A 19194-nucleotide genomic window follows, 5' to 3' on the forward strand; every position below is an offset into this window, starting at 1 on the left:
ATTTAAAAGGTTGAAAGTGTGCAGTTTTGTAAATATGCAGTACCAAAGTTATCAAACATATATTACTTGATCAAGTTGTATTGTCTTTTGACTTATTTTTCCAAAACTGACTTATTGTCAGCGAAAAACATTGAAGTAGAAAATTTGAACCACTAATGAACGAATGAATCTCTCTGTGTCAAGCTACTGATATCATTGTTTAATTTAAAACCATGGGTAGTATTTGAAATAAGAGTGTTGGCTATTGATTTTTTTTCTATTTATGACAAGGCGTGGCAGATTTAGGACTCAGGCGCAGAGATAGGAGTTTGTGTGTGTGTGTGGGGGGGGGCATTGGTTGGGGGCAGACCGCAGTATAGAGCAGTGCTGCGGTCCCCTGTCCGTGTCCCCCCCCCCATTTATTTTTTTTAATGCACCACATACACTCACTGACATGCCTGGGAGGCGGGTGGATTGGAGCAGAGGGGATATAATTTCCCTCTGCTCCGGTTCACCTGCTCCCAATTTTAATGCACCACACACACACACACACACACACTGGGTGGGGTCACATTCAAGGTTTAGGGGTAGAGTTCGCCAGTCGGCGAGCTGGCGAACTCAGTAACAGGGTTAACTCTCACTAAGAACGCTGGAGTGATGACCGGGGCCTTTCCCCGCTGGGCCTGGGGTTCGGGGGTGCCGCCCGTCCTCCGGTGCCCCCATCTCCCCTTCTGCCCCCGGTGTTCTGTCCCTCCACGCGGTGGGGGATGGGGTGGGCGCGGATGCCCTCTCCGCTCCCCTGCCCGGCCCCTCTTCGGCGCTGGTGCCTGGGTGCGAGGGATCCCCGGCTGGGGATCTGCCGGTTGGTGGGGGTGGGGTCGGGGGGAGAGACGGCTTGTTTGGGGGGTGGTGGTGGTGGGGGTGGATGGGTGGGGGGGATGGCTGGGGATTTGGGGGCCTGGGGGCGGCTGGGGCTGAGTTGGGGTGGATGGGGGGTGGGGGGTCGTGGGGGGAGCGGGGGCTGTGGGCCGGTGGGGTTCCTGCCGGGCATGCAGTGCCCCGTCCTGCTGTGTTGGGTTGGGGGCGCGGGCCGCGTTGGGGTGGGGGGCGCTCCTGCTCCTGGGTTTGCTCTCCGGCCGGTGGACCCTGCGGGGCCCGGGGGTCGTCCTTTGGCGCTGCCGCGGCCTGGGGACCCCTGAGGTGTTGCGCTTGCTCTGTCCTGTCGGGGGTTGACGGTTCCCCTCTTTGGTGGAGATTTTCATGCACGCCAGATCCACCACACCAGCATTTATCGAAACTCAGACACAATCTTCCTCAGGTCATTGAATCGGTGGAGGCTGGTGTCTGTGGATCTCACTCCGCTTCGTCTGTCCTTCCTTCCTTTCCTCAGTCTCTCCTTTGGTCTCTTGAGGTCTCTATAATTTGTTGAAATTTAGATGTCTCTGGGGTTGGTGAAGGACTTTGGTTGGTGGCCTGGTGGGTGGTGTCTGGTCGGTGCTGGATTTCACTTTCCTTTCTTTGGTCCTTTCTCGGGTTTCCTGACGGCCTCACGACTCTGGCTGGAAGTGTTCGGTTTAGGGAAACGGTATGGGATTTTTTTTTTTATATAGGTTTTAGGTGAACTAATGAATGCACGCACGCACGCACATACACATATTCACCCACATACAAAAAAATAAATAATACAAAAAAATACAAAAAAAAAGGAGAGCAATGATGATGACATGTCAAATCGGTAAAATTACCGAAAGAACAATACCTGAGCTCTCCAGGAAAAAAAAAAAAAAAAAAAAGAGTTTGCCACCAAGGCAGACATTTATTAAACATAAAACTCTTCGTTTAGAGGCAAAAACAAAGGCTATATAAAATGTTAAACTAAAGGGGCTCCAAAAGGGAGGATGTCTTAACTACAAACAAAACAAAATCACTCCTAACCTAAAATTATACTGTGGCTATACAAAGTTATAAACATAAGTTCACACAGAAGACAGGATAACAATGCTGAGGACTACGACTGTGACTGACTAGAGTGGTGACTCTGACGAAAACACTTTGGCACAAGACAGGGGAGATGCAGACCATTTAACACATGAGGGTAATGGGAAACAGGTGAACACAATCAGGAATCAGGGTTGACACTAACACCATATGAGGAAGGGAAAGTGACTTGAAACGAAAGGAGTCAGAATTTTCTAAACAAAACTGGAAATGACAAGACAGTAAAAGCCCAGACAAGACAGCCTCACCGCGGTGTGACAATTTATTGATCAGATTCAGAATTTGTAAATTATATTACTGTACTCGATAAAGTTACCACTACCACTGGTATTTGAGAACGAACATGGCTTTTGCGGCAATCACAGATAGAAATGGCTTTAAGGTCCAAATATAAAATGTCAGCTAATATATGTCACAAGTTACTCCTAGAAAAAGGCCAGAGAGAGAGACAGATAAGGGATATTATAAAGAAGCAACCATGTAAAGAGAGCTACGAGATGAGAGAAAGGCCATTCTAGTGTGTTAGTGCATGTACACCACCACTGTGTAAAGTGCTGCCAGCGCTGCAGGCTAGCTGCTAAGTCAGGAGAAGAGAATGAGCAAGAAGAATAGGCAGTTAACAACATAGAGTTAAATGAAGCCAACACAAAAATATTGCTAGAAGGTAAGCTGGCAATGGGGCGGGGGCTGCTAAGAAATGAATATAAGAATGACATACTGTACTGTATATTGCCATGACATGAGAATAAAATCAGTGATCTTCAATTACAATTCGTGAAATTCTTTATGTGATGTGCATTTTCTGCACTTTAGCATTACAAATATTCTGTAGTTGAATACCTTAAAGAAGGGCTCTTAACACAAAATCTACTTTTTTTTTTTGCTGATAAACTGTATAAACGGGTGTCTACTAATGCTGACTAGATATCTTGGTCATCATTTTGACGTTTTAGTGCATGTTTGTTGAAAGCAATTTGGCTATTTATCCTCTCATTGGACGAGAAGTGATTTACTACGTCTCTTGTAGAATATGACGTAGTCGCTCTGCGACCCACCAGCTCAGTCTCGTACATGCCTCCTTAGCGAGATGATAATGAAATATTAGGGTTTGCAAACATCTTTATTTCGATTTTCAGATTAGTGATTTATTAGCATAATGGTTAGTTTATTTAGCATACCTTGTTGTAGTATACAAATGATTTATTTCCGAATTTTCACTGCTGTCAATCACCAAGACCACACCAAACCCTCTCCCGCCCTTGCAAGCCCAACAGTCCTCCAGGCAACATCTCCTTTGAGTGCAGTTTTTAAATAGCCTAAAAGTTAGGGGTGGAGCAAGAGTCTGCAAGGGTTTTGAGTTGCTCTTTAAAGGTGAAACCTTTTGTTTTTAAACCATCTACAGTAATTTCTAGACTATACGCGCTACTTTTTTCACTTGCATTCGACGCTGCGGCTAATACAAAGGTGCGGCTTATCCATCAGATCACAAGGGGGCGCACTATAAAGGAAGCCCAAAAGCGTCAGGCAGAGCAAAACAAACCAAGTGAGCCCAAATACAGTAGGAGAGACAGAACGAAAGCGAGACAATTTGCACCCTCATTATGGAAAAGAAAGTAGCGGGAACCCTTATACACCGGTCCGGTAAAACACCGGCGGCTTACAGTCGGGTGCGGCTTATATGTGTAACAAACTCGAGTATTCTCCAAATTTATCTAGCGCGGCTTATAGTCAGGTGTATCTTATAGTCCAGAGCTTATTGTAAATGAGTTCTCATGCTTTTGTAAAAATACCCCAATACCAAGAATTGTAGAATTATTTTTTTTATTAATTTTTATTTTGTATGTGCATGTGCGTGTGTATGTGTGTGTGTGTGCGTGTGTGCGTGCATGTGAGTGTGTACTCATTCGTTCACCTAAAACCTATTAACTCTTTTACTGCCAAAGACGTTAAATGACGTTCTGCAAAAACCTACGGAGGAGCAGCAAAGACGTTAAAAGACGTCCACCCATTTTTTTTTTTTGAAATGTGTGGAGTAAAGCCTTGCCCAGCTGTGGTGAAAGTTTCAAGCAGGTCTAGTGAGCCTAATGACTATTTTTGGCCCCTAGAGGGCAGCGATGACTCTCTTTTGACAAGATTGGGTAGGCGTCAGTAGAAGACGTGAGGCGGAGCTAGAGGGGACAATGGCTGGGGAAGGGAAGAGAACATGGCGACCGGTTTGCAAGCAGCTCACGCTTGAGCATTTTTTTTCAAAGACGAAAAGCATCGACCAACGCTAAAGAGCACATTGATGACGAGGATGATCATCATCGATGATGATGATGGTGCCTCCGAGGTTGGAAGCGTTGACGCGGCAGTAGAAGACGTGAGGCGGAGCTAGATGGCTGAGGAAGCGAACAATGGCGACCGGCAGCTCACATTTGGGAATTTTTTTCAAAGACGAAAGGCATCGACCAACGCTAAAGAGCACATTGATGACGACGATGATCATCATCGATGATGATGATGGTGACTCCGAGGTTGGTGCCGAAGTTGGAAGCGCTGACGCGGCGGCTATGACGACGTCATAAAGGTTCACGGGCTAGCGATGCTAACACCAGAAAACGTGGAGCACAACCGAGCACGCTCAGGCGGACGTTCAATCGGACGACGAAGAGTACCCCGAGTCCAATGCATATTCATCGGAGGAGTGGGTACAGTCTGCTACTTGCTATTCCCCGGAAAAAAAGGCCGTCAAGAAAGTGTAACGTCTGCACGCGAAACGGACAATCGAAGTGAAACGTATCTGTTGTGCAAATCCTGCTCCCTCTCCTTGCACGCAGGGCAGTGTTACAAAAAGAAAAACTGTATTTGAAACATCCACATAATTGTAAATAGTACCACAGTTGCACACATTTGTAAATAGTTTGCAAAATTGTTTTGTCAAATTGTTACACTGTTGAATGGAAATAAACGTATTTTGCAATCCAAAAACACTTTTTCATTGTTGGTGGTGGTGTATTAAAAAAGTAAAGCACTATTTAGGTGTTTGTGGCATCATTCATGGACAAAAAGAAGTGTAGAATTCACTAGAGTGCATGAAATAACATCATTTCACAAAAAGCTTTGTTTCAAAACAGCATTTCGGTGAAACTAAACATTTTCTATTGTTGATTACTGAAGAACGGAATAAGGTAGAAACAAACTTTTTTTTCTGATGAAAGATGAGAGTTCAATCTTTCATCTGATAGTATGTGTGTTTCCATAGTCCAAACACAACATTTTCTGTGGACCTTGAAAGATCAGTCAAAATGCTTGAATCGGCTGGCACTGGCAACATCCCGTTTCTGAAAACGTCTGGCAGTCAAAGAGTTAAAAATCCCATACCGTTCACCCAAACCGAATACTTCAGAATTCAGCTAGAGTCGTGAGGTTGTCAGGAGACCCAAGGAAGAATCAAAGGAAAGAAAGGAAAGTGAAATCCAGCATTGACCAGACACTACCCACCGGGTTACCAACCAGAGTCTTTCACCAACCCCAGAAACATCTAAATTCCAACAAATTAGGGAGACCTCAAGAGACCAAAGGAGAGACTGAGGAAAGGAAGGAAGGACAGATGAAGCAGAGTGAGATCCACAGACACCAGCCTCCACCGATTCAACGACCAGAGGAAAAAGCAGATTGTGTTTGAGTTTCGATAGATGTTGGTGTGGTGGATCTGGCATGCATGAAAATCTCCACCAAAGAGGGGAGCCGTCAACCCCTGCCAGGACAGACCAAGCGCAACACCTCAGGGCCCCCCAGGCCACGGCAGCGGCAAGGGCCAACCCCCGGGCCCCGCAGGGGCCACCGGCCAGGGAGCAAACCCAGGAGCCAGGAGCGCCCCCCACCCCAACACAGCCTGCGCCCCCAACCCAACGCAGCAGGACGGGGCACGGCAGGCCCGCCAGGCACCCCACCGGTCCACAGCCCCCGCTCCCCCCACCCCCCATCTACCCCCGCCATCCACCCCAACCCAGCCCCAGCCGCCCCCAGGCCCCTAAAACCTCAGACAACCACCACCCCCACCCCCAGCATCCCCCCACCCAGCCACCCCCCAACCAAGCTGCCGCCACAACGACCCCACCAATCGCTAGCCCCACAGCCCCCGACCTCCAAACACCGGGGACTCCCCGTACCTAGGCATCGGTGCCGAAGAGGGGCCAGACAGCGGAGCGGAGAGGGCACCCGCGCACCCCACCTCCCGCCGCGTGGAGGGACGGAACACCGGGGGCAGAAGGGGAGATGGGGGCACCGGGGGACGGGCGGTACCCCCAAATCCCAGGCCCACTCCAGCGTTCTTAGTGAAAGCTAACCCTGTTACTGAGTTCACCAGCTCGCCGACTGGCGAACTCTCCCCTTACACCGTGAATGTGACCCCACCCAGTGTATATACAAGTGTGTGTGTGTGGTGCATTAAAATTGGGAGCAGGTGAGATGGAGCAGAGGGAAATTATATCCCCACGCTCCAATCCACCTCCCTCCCAGTCATGTCAGTGAGTGTATGTGGTGCATTAAAAATTAAATAAAAATTAAACAGTGGCGCGGCGGGGACACGGACAGGGGATCACAGCACTGCTCTATACTGCGGTCTGCCCCAACCGATGGCACCCCCCAATGAGTTAAGAGGAGCGACCAGCGGGGCCCCTCCCAACCGGGCGGGGGCAGGAGGCGCACCCGCCCACCAAACCCCCACCCACCCCACTGGGCATATGGGACCAGCCCGGCGGGACAATAGGGCTCGCCCCCCGGATACTGGTGCCCACCCGAGGTGCCAGGAGGCCCACCGGAGCGGGGGCGACACAACACCAACGCCCACCCGCCCAGCCCCTGGAGCCCCGATACCCGGGCCAGGGGAGGGAGATGAAGGCGGACTGCCTGTTTCTACTAGCGGAGGCAGAGCCCAGTATGCGGGAAAACAAGTGAGTGAGAAGCATAAAAGTGATACATAGATAACTGAGAATAAAAACATGTTAAAAATGGGAAAAACAAAGATGGTCACATCACATCCTGACAAAATACTGCACCACACACATACGACAGCGAAGTGAGCCGAATGCAGTGTACCTCCACGACTGTGTGTGTAAAAATGTGTGTAAAAATGTATTGCCTTGCTTCGAGAAACGTGTTTTCAGTTGCAAACTTCAAGCAATAAGTCAGTTGTTTACGGAAGACTTTGATTCGTGCTATCTTGTTTAATTAGTGTAATTCAATGTCCTGCTAGGCAAAAACTACGGTATCTGGGGGGTCAAGTTTACAATAATGGAAGCCAATACAGCAAGTAACAGTAGTACCATAGTACAGTCTGCTCGGTGAACAAATGTCAAGGGAATAAATTCAGTATGTATGTACTGTACTTTCACACAGACGGCACCAGTTCGATTCCTGGTAAAATGCTCCAATACGCACCCAAGTGGGTCATGTCAGGTAGGGACTCCAGCATAAAAACTGTGGCAAACAAATCATGCGAGTGACTGTGGTGACCCCTGACGGGACAAGTTACAATAGTATAAAATATCAAAATATAAAATACACCGAAATATTGAAAACAAACAGCACAGACAGATTTCTATTTGTAGAAAGTTGAAAACAAATACACAGACACAAATGAAGACAATCTTCTATGATGGGCAATGTACTGAAAACGAGCATCTGATAGCAACATTAATGGACAGAATACATGATAACATGCTGCACTGTAAGTCAACAACTACCTGGGGCCTCATTTATAAAATTATGCGTGAAAACCTGCGCAGAAAAGTATGCACGAACGAAACCCAAACTTAACGTATGCAGAAAAAATTTTTGATTTATAAAACCATGCGTAGAAACAAATTCGCACATCTGCACGCAATTTTCCTTTATAAATTCCACACAATCCCAAATGGTGTGTGCAGCTGATTTCCCCCCATATTAGGCAATGCAAATCTACTCATTAATGGATTTGTGTATTCATAAACAGCAGGTGTCGGCAATCAACAAATCAAAACAATGGACGGTCAGGGAAAGGCAAGAAAGAAGGCTAACTTCAACATGCATACATTGAATTTTTGTGTGTTTACTTAATGCACTATAGGGAAACTGAGTTGTCAATGCAGAGGCAAAAATTAGGCGATCAATAGGCCGCCTAATTATTGTTATTATTATTAGTATCTATTATTATACCCATTGTGTTGCTTATGGAGCTTCATTGAACATCCCCACGGCTGTTTGGATTGCATTGTGAACGCTTATGACAGACTTTATTAACGCGTTTCTTTTCTTTATTTATTTATTTGCAGGACAAAAGCATCAAGCTCCAAAGCAAAGATGCTTGTGCCTGTATTTACGCCATTTTTTTTATTTTGTATTGTCTTGTGTCAATAAAATAGTTTTATATAGCCTTTTATACTGCAATGACATTTGTGCTGACGGGCGCGATGATGTTATGTGTGCAGTATTTGTCCACATTAGTTGTCATTAATATGATTTGTTGCATGAGGTTTTTTTTAAGGTGCATTGTGCAGTTTAACTCTTTGACTGCCAGACGTTTTCAGAAAAGGGATGCCGTGAGTGCCAGCCGATTTAAGCATTTTTGACTGATCTTTCAAGGTTCACAGAAAATTATGTGTTTGGACTATGGAAACACACATAATACCAAATGAAAGATTGGACTCTCATCTTTCATCAGAAAAAAAAGTTTGTTTCTACCGTATTCCGTTTTTCAGTAATCAACAATAGAAAATGGTTAGTTTCATCTCTGTTTTGAAAAAAAAAACGTCTTTTAACGTTTAAGTCAAAGAGTTAAAAAGGAAATATTAAAGCTTTTTCTACATCATGCATGCTCCACCAATACCCAGATGAGTACGAAGAGCCCTATTATCTGCCCTTTATAGTAGAGTGTGCGGACCCTCACACCCTAACCCTACCCCTAAGCCACAGTTTCTTTGGGGAGGGGAGGGGCGGAGTTTTTCTTACCTCATTTGAAGTCATGTCTTCGTTTGTCAACTGTGGCTGTTGCTTTAAGATCGTGCACTTACTTTCACGTGCACCATGAAAGAGCCTGACACAGATGCTGCAGTTACGCTTTGGGCCAGAGGTGGCAGTCGCGAGTAAAAAAGAAAAAGAAGAAAAAGTCCACACAAAATCCTTTAAGATAGGTGATCAACGAGAGAAGACGCGAGTTTAAAATGTTTAAATAAAGTTAACTAAATTAAAGTTAACTGCTTTCTGCCCTGGGGGCATGCTTGTGACATCGGAGCAAGTCTGGAGTAAAACAAACATTAATGTGACCCAACATCCAGCATACATGGCAAATGCACCACAAAGCTTTTTGTGTCACTGTTTTCTCATGTTTCCAGAATGTGTGGATTGCGTACAGTAGGTCCATACCTGACGTGGCGGTATGCAAAAGTTTCTCGTTCTGTTTGTTTTCTATAAATACCACCTTTGGTGCAGAAATGTTTTAGCCTCATTTTGATCGTACGCATACTTTATAAATGAGGCCCCTGATCTCAATAACAATAATGCTGGTGTCAGGCCAAAACCTTGTACCTACAAAATTGCCACTTTTCCTGAGACCCCAAAAACAACATGTTTTCAACCATTAACATTGCATCATCAAAGATAAACTACTTTCAAACGTTTAGATTTTTGAAAAAATATAAATTTTGTCAAATTGTGACTTACGAGGTTTCTGCCTGATGGCAGCGATATATGGCACATCTACTGTATATATGTCACAACACTGGCAAGACACTTTTAATTTAATTCAAGTAACTACAATTTACATTCTGTCAGATCTTAGTTTAGGTACACGTCTGTCGGAAATATGTGTTCATGAAAGCATTGTAAATATCTCACAATAGTCAAAAAATCAGTCTTCCTGTGTGGAATTTGCATGTTCTTCCTTTGCTTGCACAGGTTTTCTGATGATACTGATTCCCCTCACATTCATAAAACATGCTTTGTAGGTTAGGATGGGTAATTCTGGTCCTCGAGGGCTGGAGTCATACAGGTTTTAGGGGAATCCCTCTTCCAACACAGCTGATTCCAATGAACAGGAGAATCGTTATCAGGCATACGCAAAGCTTGCTGATGAGCTGATCATATGAATCGTGTGAATGAATGGTGTGTTGGAGAAGGGAAAACCTGCAGGACTCCGGTGTGAATGTAAGTGAGAATGGATGTTTATGTATGTGCCCTATAATTGGCTGGCGACCAGTCAAGGGTGCACCCTGCCTCTCACTTAAGGTCAGCTGGGATAGACTCCAGCTCGTGATGAGGATATGTGGTTCAGAGTATGGATGGATGATGAATAGTTAGAATTGAGAGCACTCATACTTGCTATTGTGCATATTTTTTTTTGACTCATTTTATCACAGTGCTCCTGCATCACTCTTTCTCAATGGATACAAAGTAAATAAAAATAATGATACTGATATTATGTAATCGTCAGAAGATTGTAGAACTCACAAATCAATCAACCATACTATATCAATGTCACTCCTATGTTACTCAAACTCAATTGAGGGGTTATATTATTATTATATTATTTGAGGTATCTCTCAAAGATCATACCCCTAAAAAAATATACAATGAGTGGACCCCTGATGTTTGTGGGGGGATTGAGATTTAAGTTTAAGTTTAAGAATAGTGCAAATCTGCGTATTGACAATTCCGAGATGATGTCACAAGTCAAAATGGTGGTTAATTTGGTGAAAAAAATCTCTCCATTCACTGAAAAGCATTGGATATTCGATCGTTGTAAGTTGATTTGTGAGGTTTATTTTGATTTTAAAATAAGATGAGATGTCGTTTGACTGCTATAACAATCTGTGTGTTTGCATTATAGTCACAGGCAAAATCAATACAATCCACCATTTGTTTTGATCATATAAAGGGGGCATTTGCATTGTGTTGCATTTGGAAGTATCAGAAATACTCAGATGTTTGAAATTGTCAATAATTGACGCCCATTGAAACACATTGGAGGAAGAAGAAAAATACATATACTTAAAAAAAAAAAATAATAATACTGTACAATAATCCTCTATATTTTTCATACACATTCATACCTATGGAAATGTAGTGACTTTAGCTACCCTTATATACAGTACATGTTTGTGGACTTTCAGAGAAACCCGGGTACCTATACAGTAGAGAACCCACATAAGCCCAGTGAAGACATGCACACTAGAAGATCCAGTGCTAAATACACTAATGCCGCTTTTCCATTAGTCCCGCACAGCACGCTACCACACCGCACCACACCTCACGAAATGACACTACACGGCCTCCATTGCATTTCCATTACAACAGGCGCGCAGCGGGATGGGGGTGGGATCATTTTAACTGTTCAAGCTTGCACACCCACAGTGTGTGTGGCTCCGCCATAAAATTTCACAAGTGGCAAGTCGCTCCAACATTGAACTGTATTTACAATTTCATATGGACCACCATGGATGAAACATTGCGATTTCACGACTGGCTTGCAAAGCTAGTTCTGAATGGAGAGCTCAGCCTCATTTATTTAACTGCGGCTGGAGTTCTCATTCAAGTGAATGGAAACACACGACCAGGTGAGCGGTGCATGGCACTCACGATTTTTTCAAACCACAATCATTGCAAATCCTTCCACAAGTACCTCTTAAATTGTAAATATAGTTCAAGCGTTGTAAAACATTATTATATTTATTGTAGCATATATATTGTATTTTTATGACTTTGGCAAAGGCCGGCGGGCGCTTCTTGCCTCGCTTGCGTAAAATAAGGAAATGCTACGTCGATGTAAGCCAATCCGATGATAGTGACGAGTCACGACACGGCCCCGCTCGGCCCCAGACGACCGGCGCTGCAGAATAATTTCTAAGATATTTCTAAAAAGCGGTTCCGTTGTAACCGCTCGGCCCCGAAAAAGTCACATGGAAACGCAAACATCTGGGAACAAAAAAAATGCTGTTTCGGTGTGGAACCTGTCCGGTGGAAAAGCGGCATAACTGTCGTGGAACTTTTTGTGTGCTTGTTGTGTGAACGCTTAGACACTGGTCATTATTAACATGATTGCTTATGGTCATCTTATTTGTGTTGATTATAGACATAGCATAGACAGAGAAGAGGCTGGAGGGAGACAAGTGAAAAGAGTGGATAGTAGGGCTCCATGTGTGAGGGAGAAGAGTGAACTGATATGAAAGCATCATCCCACTCACAGAAGGTGATGCAACACCCAATGCACTCTCAGAAGCAAAAATCATATGTACTGTAACACAATTCACTGTGCAGTTGCATATTTAGGCACAGATAATCAAATTGAGAGGCTATTTAAAGCCTCATTAATTTTTTTTGGGGGGGGGGGGGTTCTCTAACTCACACAGAAATGTTATTCTCTGTTTGGTGATCAGTGCAACATCATCACCATGACAACCATTGATGCCGCCTACACTGATGGCAAGCTTAATAAGGGCAACGATGGGCCTGGCTGAAAACATGTACTATAGATGTGCACGGTCGATTTTCAGACAGCTCTTGTAACTACAACTACGTCACAAGACGTTATCAAATTAACATAAGGTAAAACTATTACAGGACTGTTCGTTTTTGTATTAAATTAATCCTGATGATTGTTTTATTACTTGACAGAAATGTAGTTGTTTGGAAGCTAGCAGTAAACATTGCTTTCTTCACACTTTTGTACCACAGCATTTCTCCTTTGCGGTGATGTACCATATTGTCTCCTGTGCAAGTAAGCTTGTGGGAGGTGAAGATTCTTAGGGAAGGTGTGAATATTTATAAAAATATAAATCTATTATTCTAAAGATAGCTACAGTTAGGCCAATTACAGTGTTTTTATGCCCCCCCCCCCAACACACACACACACACACACACACACACACACACACACACACACACACACACACACAAAATGGATTTGAAACAACTGAATAATATAGTTATTTCTGAGGATTTTCATCCTTTTCAGCTGCAAGGCAGCTACTCCAAAGTGAAAAAAACGTATCCATCCATCTTCTATTCTACTTATCCTATAGAGTCTTGAGCGTGCTGGAGCCTATCCCAGCTGATTTCGTGTGAGAGCTGGGATACACCCTGGATTGGATGCCAACCAATAGCATTTATGTATCCATATTTTTAGCAAAAGTTGTTAAAGCTCAAAGTCTAAATTAATTTCTGTCGTACAAAGATGAGGTACTGCCTTTAATACAAAGAGCTTGGTTATTGAGCAAATCAACCTTAAGGGCCCCATTGTAATAGACAGGCTGTTAAACACCCATCCAAGGTCTGGTCTCGACGAGGGCCACCAATCAGGGTGGAACAGTTGGAACGCGTAACACAACCCCAGAACACCCACAAAACAAAAAATACAAAACGACAACTAAATATCATGGACCGTAACACCATCCATCCATCCATTACCACTTATCTACAAAGCACTCTTCATACATTAAAAATGCAACAACGAGCATACCCCCTTATTGACACACACTGTTTACTTTAATGCTTCCATTACACTGTTTTCTGCCTTTATATTTTGTGTTTGAAAATCTTCACATTTAGACACACATATATGACAATGATTAACATCCTTATAACGTCATTAATTAAAATATATTGTGCCACGCAATGCATTCTGGGAACAGATTGGCTTGACCGTCATTATAGATTTGAACATATAGACGACCTTTTATTTATTTATTTTTTAAATTCATTTTATTGTGTGTTCTATACAAAATATGTCTCTTATGAACAAATGTAAAAAGATAATAGAAAATTGTCATGCAATTTTAAGGAAATTTTATATATTGGGATATTTCTTTAAAATTATGTGTCATTGCTTTTCTGGCAATATTAAGTATCAAAAGTACTAGTAGTATCGGCACTTGGTATTTGTATCGGTGAGTACTGAAGAGTATCATATTGGTCTGACAAAAGGTGATATCGAAGATCCCTATTATTTATGTACGCCAGCACATTTTAGAGGATAAATAATTATTATTATTTTTTTAGTTAAGTACATTAGTTGAATGCATTTGGAGAATAGAGTTAATTGAAGTTGGAGCGCATGTTAGTGCACTTTTTGCTGTTTTTTTTTTTAATTACAGTAGAAGACAAATGAACTAACAGGAAAGTAGAAGGAAGAAGCGAGTGCAATAACAAGTACAGCGAGATAAAGGAAAATTTAAAGGGACAGTAACATGAAAATCATCTTTCTGGAGCTTTTAGCCATATTAAAATGCTATTTCCTCACCAAAAACATCACCAAAATGGTGTTTTACTCCGTTTGCCCCCTATGAGAAATTCTAGGTCATTCTGCTCTCCAAACACCAGACCCTCCCAACCTGTGAAAACGAGTGGGTACTCACTCTATGACGTCATTAGGTGCGGACCCACCCTGGCACCGCCACTGCAGACTAAACAAACTTTCTCTGAGACCACCATGCTCACAGGATAGTGATAAAAGTAGCCTTTATCAGTAAACATTCTGTCCAAATGAATTTAAAGCAATCAATTATCCTTCACATTTGCAATGCCAAAGTGCAATGACAATTGGCCGTCTTAAATTCCCAGAAAGGTTGAGGCTGACATTTATGTTTACTCCAAGAAAAATTTCTGAACAAATAGTGTAGTTGTTAGCACGCTTACCCATAAAGCAGAATGTTCCTGGTTTACTTCCCACTCAGGGTTTCTTTTTTCTCCCTCCCCTCCTCCTCCACAACGATTTCTTGTGGCAATGGAGCCGTTTTCTTTCAAATGTTTATTGAAGAATTGAACATCCATCCAATTTCCACATTTAAAGAAGACGCGGTTGTACTGCAAGGGCTGGCCGGTCTTGCGTGGCCATCCATGAGTACTCGAACGCAGCGGTCCAGAGCGGCAACCACGTGCTTCTTCCGCGTTAGAAAAATGCTTTTCCTCTTTGCCTTCGACTTGGATACACATTCATCCATTTTCATTACTCAGAGTAAATGTATGCAATGTACTTTGTTTGTTATTATGATTAAAATAACGTAATTTGAGATAAGCAAATGTTCTCGTGATTACAATAATTAATCTTTCCATGCACTTTTAGTAAAATTGTCAAAATTATCTAACAAAAATAAAGATAAGTCGGGATTTGTTTTTAAACGACGAAAAGCCCTTTGATTTGCGTTTTTTTGTATAAAAAGTGCTATACCAATAAAGATTGATTGATTAATGGATGGATGGATGGATTGATTGATTGATTGATCGATCCCTCAATAGTTGGAATACACCCTCCGGCCCTTCTTCTTAAAAAGGTGGGACCCCCTCCCCGGTCTGCCAATCCAGAGGCACTGTCCCCGATGTCCACACGATGTTGTAGAGGCGGGTCAACCAGGACAGCCCCACAATATCGAGAGCCTTTAGGAACTACGGGCAGATCTCATCCACTCCCAGGGCCTTGCCACCGAGGAGCTTTCCAACCACCTTAGTTTGACCCCAGAGATAGGAGAGCCCACTTCAGAGTTCTGATCGGGGGTCCGTTCCTCCCAATCAAACCCCTTCTAGGTTTCACTGTCATTGCCCACGTGAGCGTTGGAAGTCACCCAGTATGGAGTCCCCAGGGGGCGCGCTCTCCAGCACACCTTCCAAGGACTCCAAAAAGGGTGGGTACTTGCTGTTTGGTTCATAGGCACCAACAACAGTCAAGACACGTCCCCCCGCCACCTCCAGGCCCGGCTCCAGAGTAGGGTTTCTTCCGCGTTAGAAAAATAGCCAGCGAAATGCGTAATATTTCATAGAAAATTCGCCATGGTGTCAAAGGTAAGATGGAATCATTACATGCCTATAGTTACCTTTGGAAGGGTTAAAAATACCTCCCCTTTAATACAATTTTAAAAAGGGAGAGTGAGCAATGCAAATTCCAAATTTAGAACGACATACAGGCAGCACCCTCAGACACTTTGCTAGTCTCACATAAATAAACTGAGCAAGAATCAGTGTTTGTGTGTATGTGCACGTGCGTTTGTATACACACATAAGGGAGTATCAGTCAGTAAATGCTTAAGTTGGAAAACTTGCAACACCTTGCAAATCCGACCCAGTGATTACTGTAAAGAAGCTAGGTTAAGTTTTTCCATAGGCTGAGCAGGCATTGTCTTAAGTGCAGCAATTGCAGCATGCCATCCATTAACCTACATTACTCTCAGGATTCAGAACATACTTTAATTTGTTTAGTATGATGCCAGTCAGGAACTCACATAAACACAACTGTTTTGTTGACTAGAGTTTATACACACTAATAGTATGCATTGTTAGTATGAATGGTACATGTTTCAATTTGTTCAAATAATCTAATCTCTGTGCACTCATGTGGGAGGCTCCAAAAATGGTTGATTGCCCCAAGTTCAGGACAGCTGCTTTGCAGAGTGTAAGGCAAATATAAAATTTGTGTCAAAACAATAATCTAAAAAATTAAAACTGTCTACTTGAAACTATGTTACTTTGTGTACACATGGAATGTAGATGAAAAGGTCCTCAGAGCAGACAGGTAATTTGATGCATTACTTGAATTTGTGTAATGGAGCTACCATGGCCCCAAAATCGTTGTATGACTATGAAAATTACCATTTTCATAACCCTAATCCTATACACTACAAGGGTGCACTTGTTAAGCACTGCTCTCTTAGGATGTAAATGTTCTCTCTTTATTTCCAAAGTACAGAGTTTTCCTTGATACCTTCCTCCCACATATTCAGTAAGTTAAGGTTGAATATTTCGAAATAGATACACCTTTAGATCAATCTTATTAGATGACACACTTGCCTTTTTCATAACTTTGCCATGGCAACTCAGCAGCTCTCTGGGTCTCACAGTGGCTCACTTCCCTGGCATCATGATCAAATATTTCACCAACAAATAGAGCTGCTTCAAACCTGACTTTGAACCCTGTGTACTGGTATTGTATGAAAGAGACCGCTAGAGTCAGCCTGCCTGATAAAACGCACACAAACGCATGTATGCGCACAGACATCCAACACAAAAGCCCATCTTAGATTACAGACTTCCCACCCAGATCCACTACCATCCCTTAAGCACAATTCACACTCACAAAGAGCATGTGACATATGTTACCTGGCTAGAAGTAATACAGTCAGTGAAGGCACTCCTCTTGGAGAAGAACATAAGGAGCTGCTGCCAGCGGGGGGAGGACGTAGAAGTAGACGAGGAGGCAGGAGAGGAGGTGGATGGGGAGGAGGTGTGTGGTGCTGCCAGTTCCTCCGAGGAGCCACGTTTCGGTCCCAGCTTTTGTTTGATTCCTATCCCTGCACCTTGACCTCCAGAAGTTCCACCTACCCTCCCACTACGGGGGTAAAGAGTATTGTTGCCAAAAATATAGTTCATATTCTCTGCTCTGTATGTTAGCTTCTTCTGTCAGACAATCAAGAGTTCACATAGAAACGCTTTTCCATTTGTTCTCCATTTTATGAGCTGACTTGTTCTTCTGTCCATTATGGATTTGCCATCAAATGTATAGTCCAACTTTACCACAGGCTCCAAGGGACTGAAAAGGAATAGTTAATTCTATTTTCTTGTAGCGTCTTCTTTTGTTCCAAGAATCATGAGAGCAGCTGTCAGATAAAGAGATTAACCTGAGGTAGAAGCTATTAGGAAAACAGAGTCTTTTTTTACAATTGGAACAGCAACCTCTCTAAGCGTGCGGTTCATTTGATAATCCACTTTTTGTCCATCAATTTGTCCATCGTCCCTAAACCAAGTCTGGAAAAAAGATTCCCTAGATCCTGAGTCCATAAATCATCTTGAACTCAACACTCAACAAAGAGTGGACACCTTGAGAGGGAGTGGAGGCCGGATGACATGTGAGACATATGAGAATTGATTAGTGAAAGGAACTCACTCTTCATCTCTGTCTTCCTCCAAAACCACCTCCTTTCCTCTTCCTCTTCCTCGGTATGGTGAGCCAAAGAGACGGCCAGCCAATCTGCCTTTTTGTGTGCTCCCATTAAAAAAGACAGGGTGCTGTATGGGACAGATGAGTGGCTTGGCAGATGCAAGGAAGCAGGTGGAAGGATGCAGGCATTTGAAGTGGGAGGGTGGTTTGAATAATCATGCTGGAACTCGTCTTCTCTTCCACCCCGTCCCTTCCGACATCTCTCATCTCACTCTAAGTCTCCGTCTTCACATCTCTTAGTACATTATTCTGTCTCTCCTTTTCTCTCTCTCTTTTTCTACCTCACCTACACCCACTCTCTCCCTCCCTCTATCCCTCTCTCTCTCTCTCCCTCCCCCCCCTCTCTCTCTCTGTTAAATTGTCTTATACCGTCTTTTGAAGCTGCAATTTGACACCTCACTCCATTCCTCACTGCCAGATACCAAACTAGTTCAAGCCACGCCTTCTATATGCCAAACAACCACTGACATGACAAATTCTATTCTCAAAATACATACATCCAACACACACAAATGCAGAGGCACAAACAAATATGCAGCATACAGTGATGCCCGTTACTGGTTTAGGTAGTGAAAAATATTAGCATAATCTTTGCAAGCAGAAGCAACGAGGAGAAGCTAACAGGTGTAAAATAAGCATGCACCTACTTTTGGGTGAACATCATTCAATTGGCTGTTTGTGTTGTGCTTTTATACTTAAATGAGTGAAGAAGCTAAATTTCCTCAGGCTTTTTGCAGATACTGCAGCACACAGCTTTCCCACACACTCACATTCTCTCACATGAACGCAGAGTCAGAAGCACACAGACATGACATGCATAGGCTCCTGTACAGAAACAACAGGCTGTTGCTGAGCACTGATTCAGATAAAAAATAAAATAAAAAAAAGAAGTGAAGAGGAGACAGCCAGTGTTCTCAAAATTATGAAACTTTTCAATTGTTCAAGGGCTTATCAGGGGCACCTGAGGGAAGCACACTTATTAGATAAATTCCCTGCATGACCCTTATCAGAAATTAAAATCCTAGTAGCACAATTCAGCATACTCAAAATCCTGGGAGAACAATTGGCCAAACAGATCAACAGCTTTTGTATGATCCCTAAGGATTAGTCAAAGGTGGAGCAGGACCCCTGTTACAGCTTCTTCATGTGTTGCCTTGGGAACAGTAGCTATGGCAACAGCTTCCTGGGTCCCGAAATACACCTGGTACTGTCAGATAAATATAAGGTCTAAAGAGATGTTTGATTAACTTTCTGAGATGAAAGCTGTCATATTAGAA

General features: G+C 43.3%; 1 protein-coding gene across 10 annotated transcripts in view; it reads right to left on the minus strand.

Annotated features, from left to right (window-relative positions):
* Positions 1 to 19194, minus strand: part of dlg1a (discs large MAGUK scaffold protein 1a) — a 133114-nt gene that overhangs the window by 57467 nt on the left and 56453 nt on the right. Inside the window, exon 1 of one of the 10 annotated variants that reach the window (XM_077584801.1) lies at positions 17080 to 18157. The exons of the other annotated variants lie outside the window; for them this stretch is intronic. Within the exon in view, the coding sequence (XP_077440927.1) occupies positions 17080 to 17349 (270 nt within the window). The 5' untranslated portion in view covers positions 17350 to 18157. Of the gene's footprint in view, positions 1 to 17079; positions 18158 to 19194 lie in introns of those variants that run through there. 10 annotated transcript variants of the gene reach the window in all.

This window comes from Vanacampus margaritifer, chromosome 13, assembly GCF_051991255.1.
Source record: "Vanacampus margaritifer isolate UIUO_Vmar chromosome 13, RoL_Vmar_1.0, whole genome shotgun sequence".
Lineage (NCBI taxonomy): Eukaryota > Metazoa > Chordata > Actinopteri > Syngnathiformes > Syngnathidae > Vanacampus > Vanacampus margaritifer.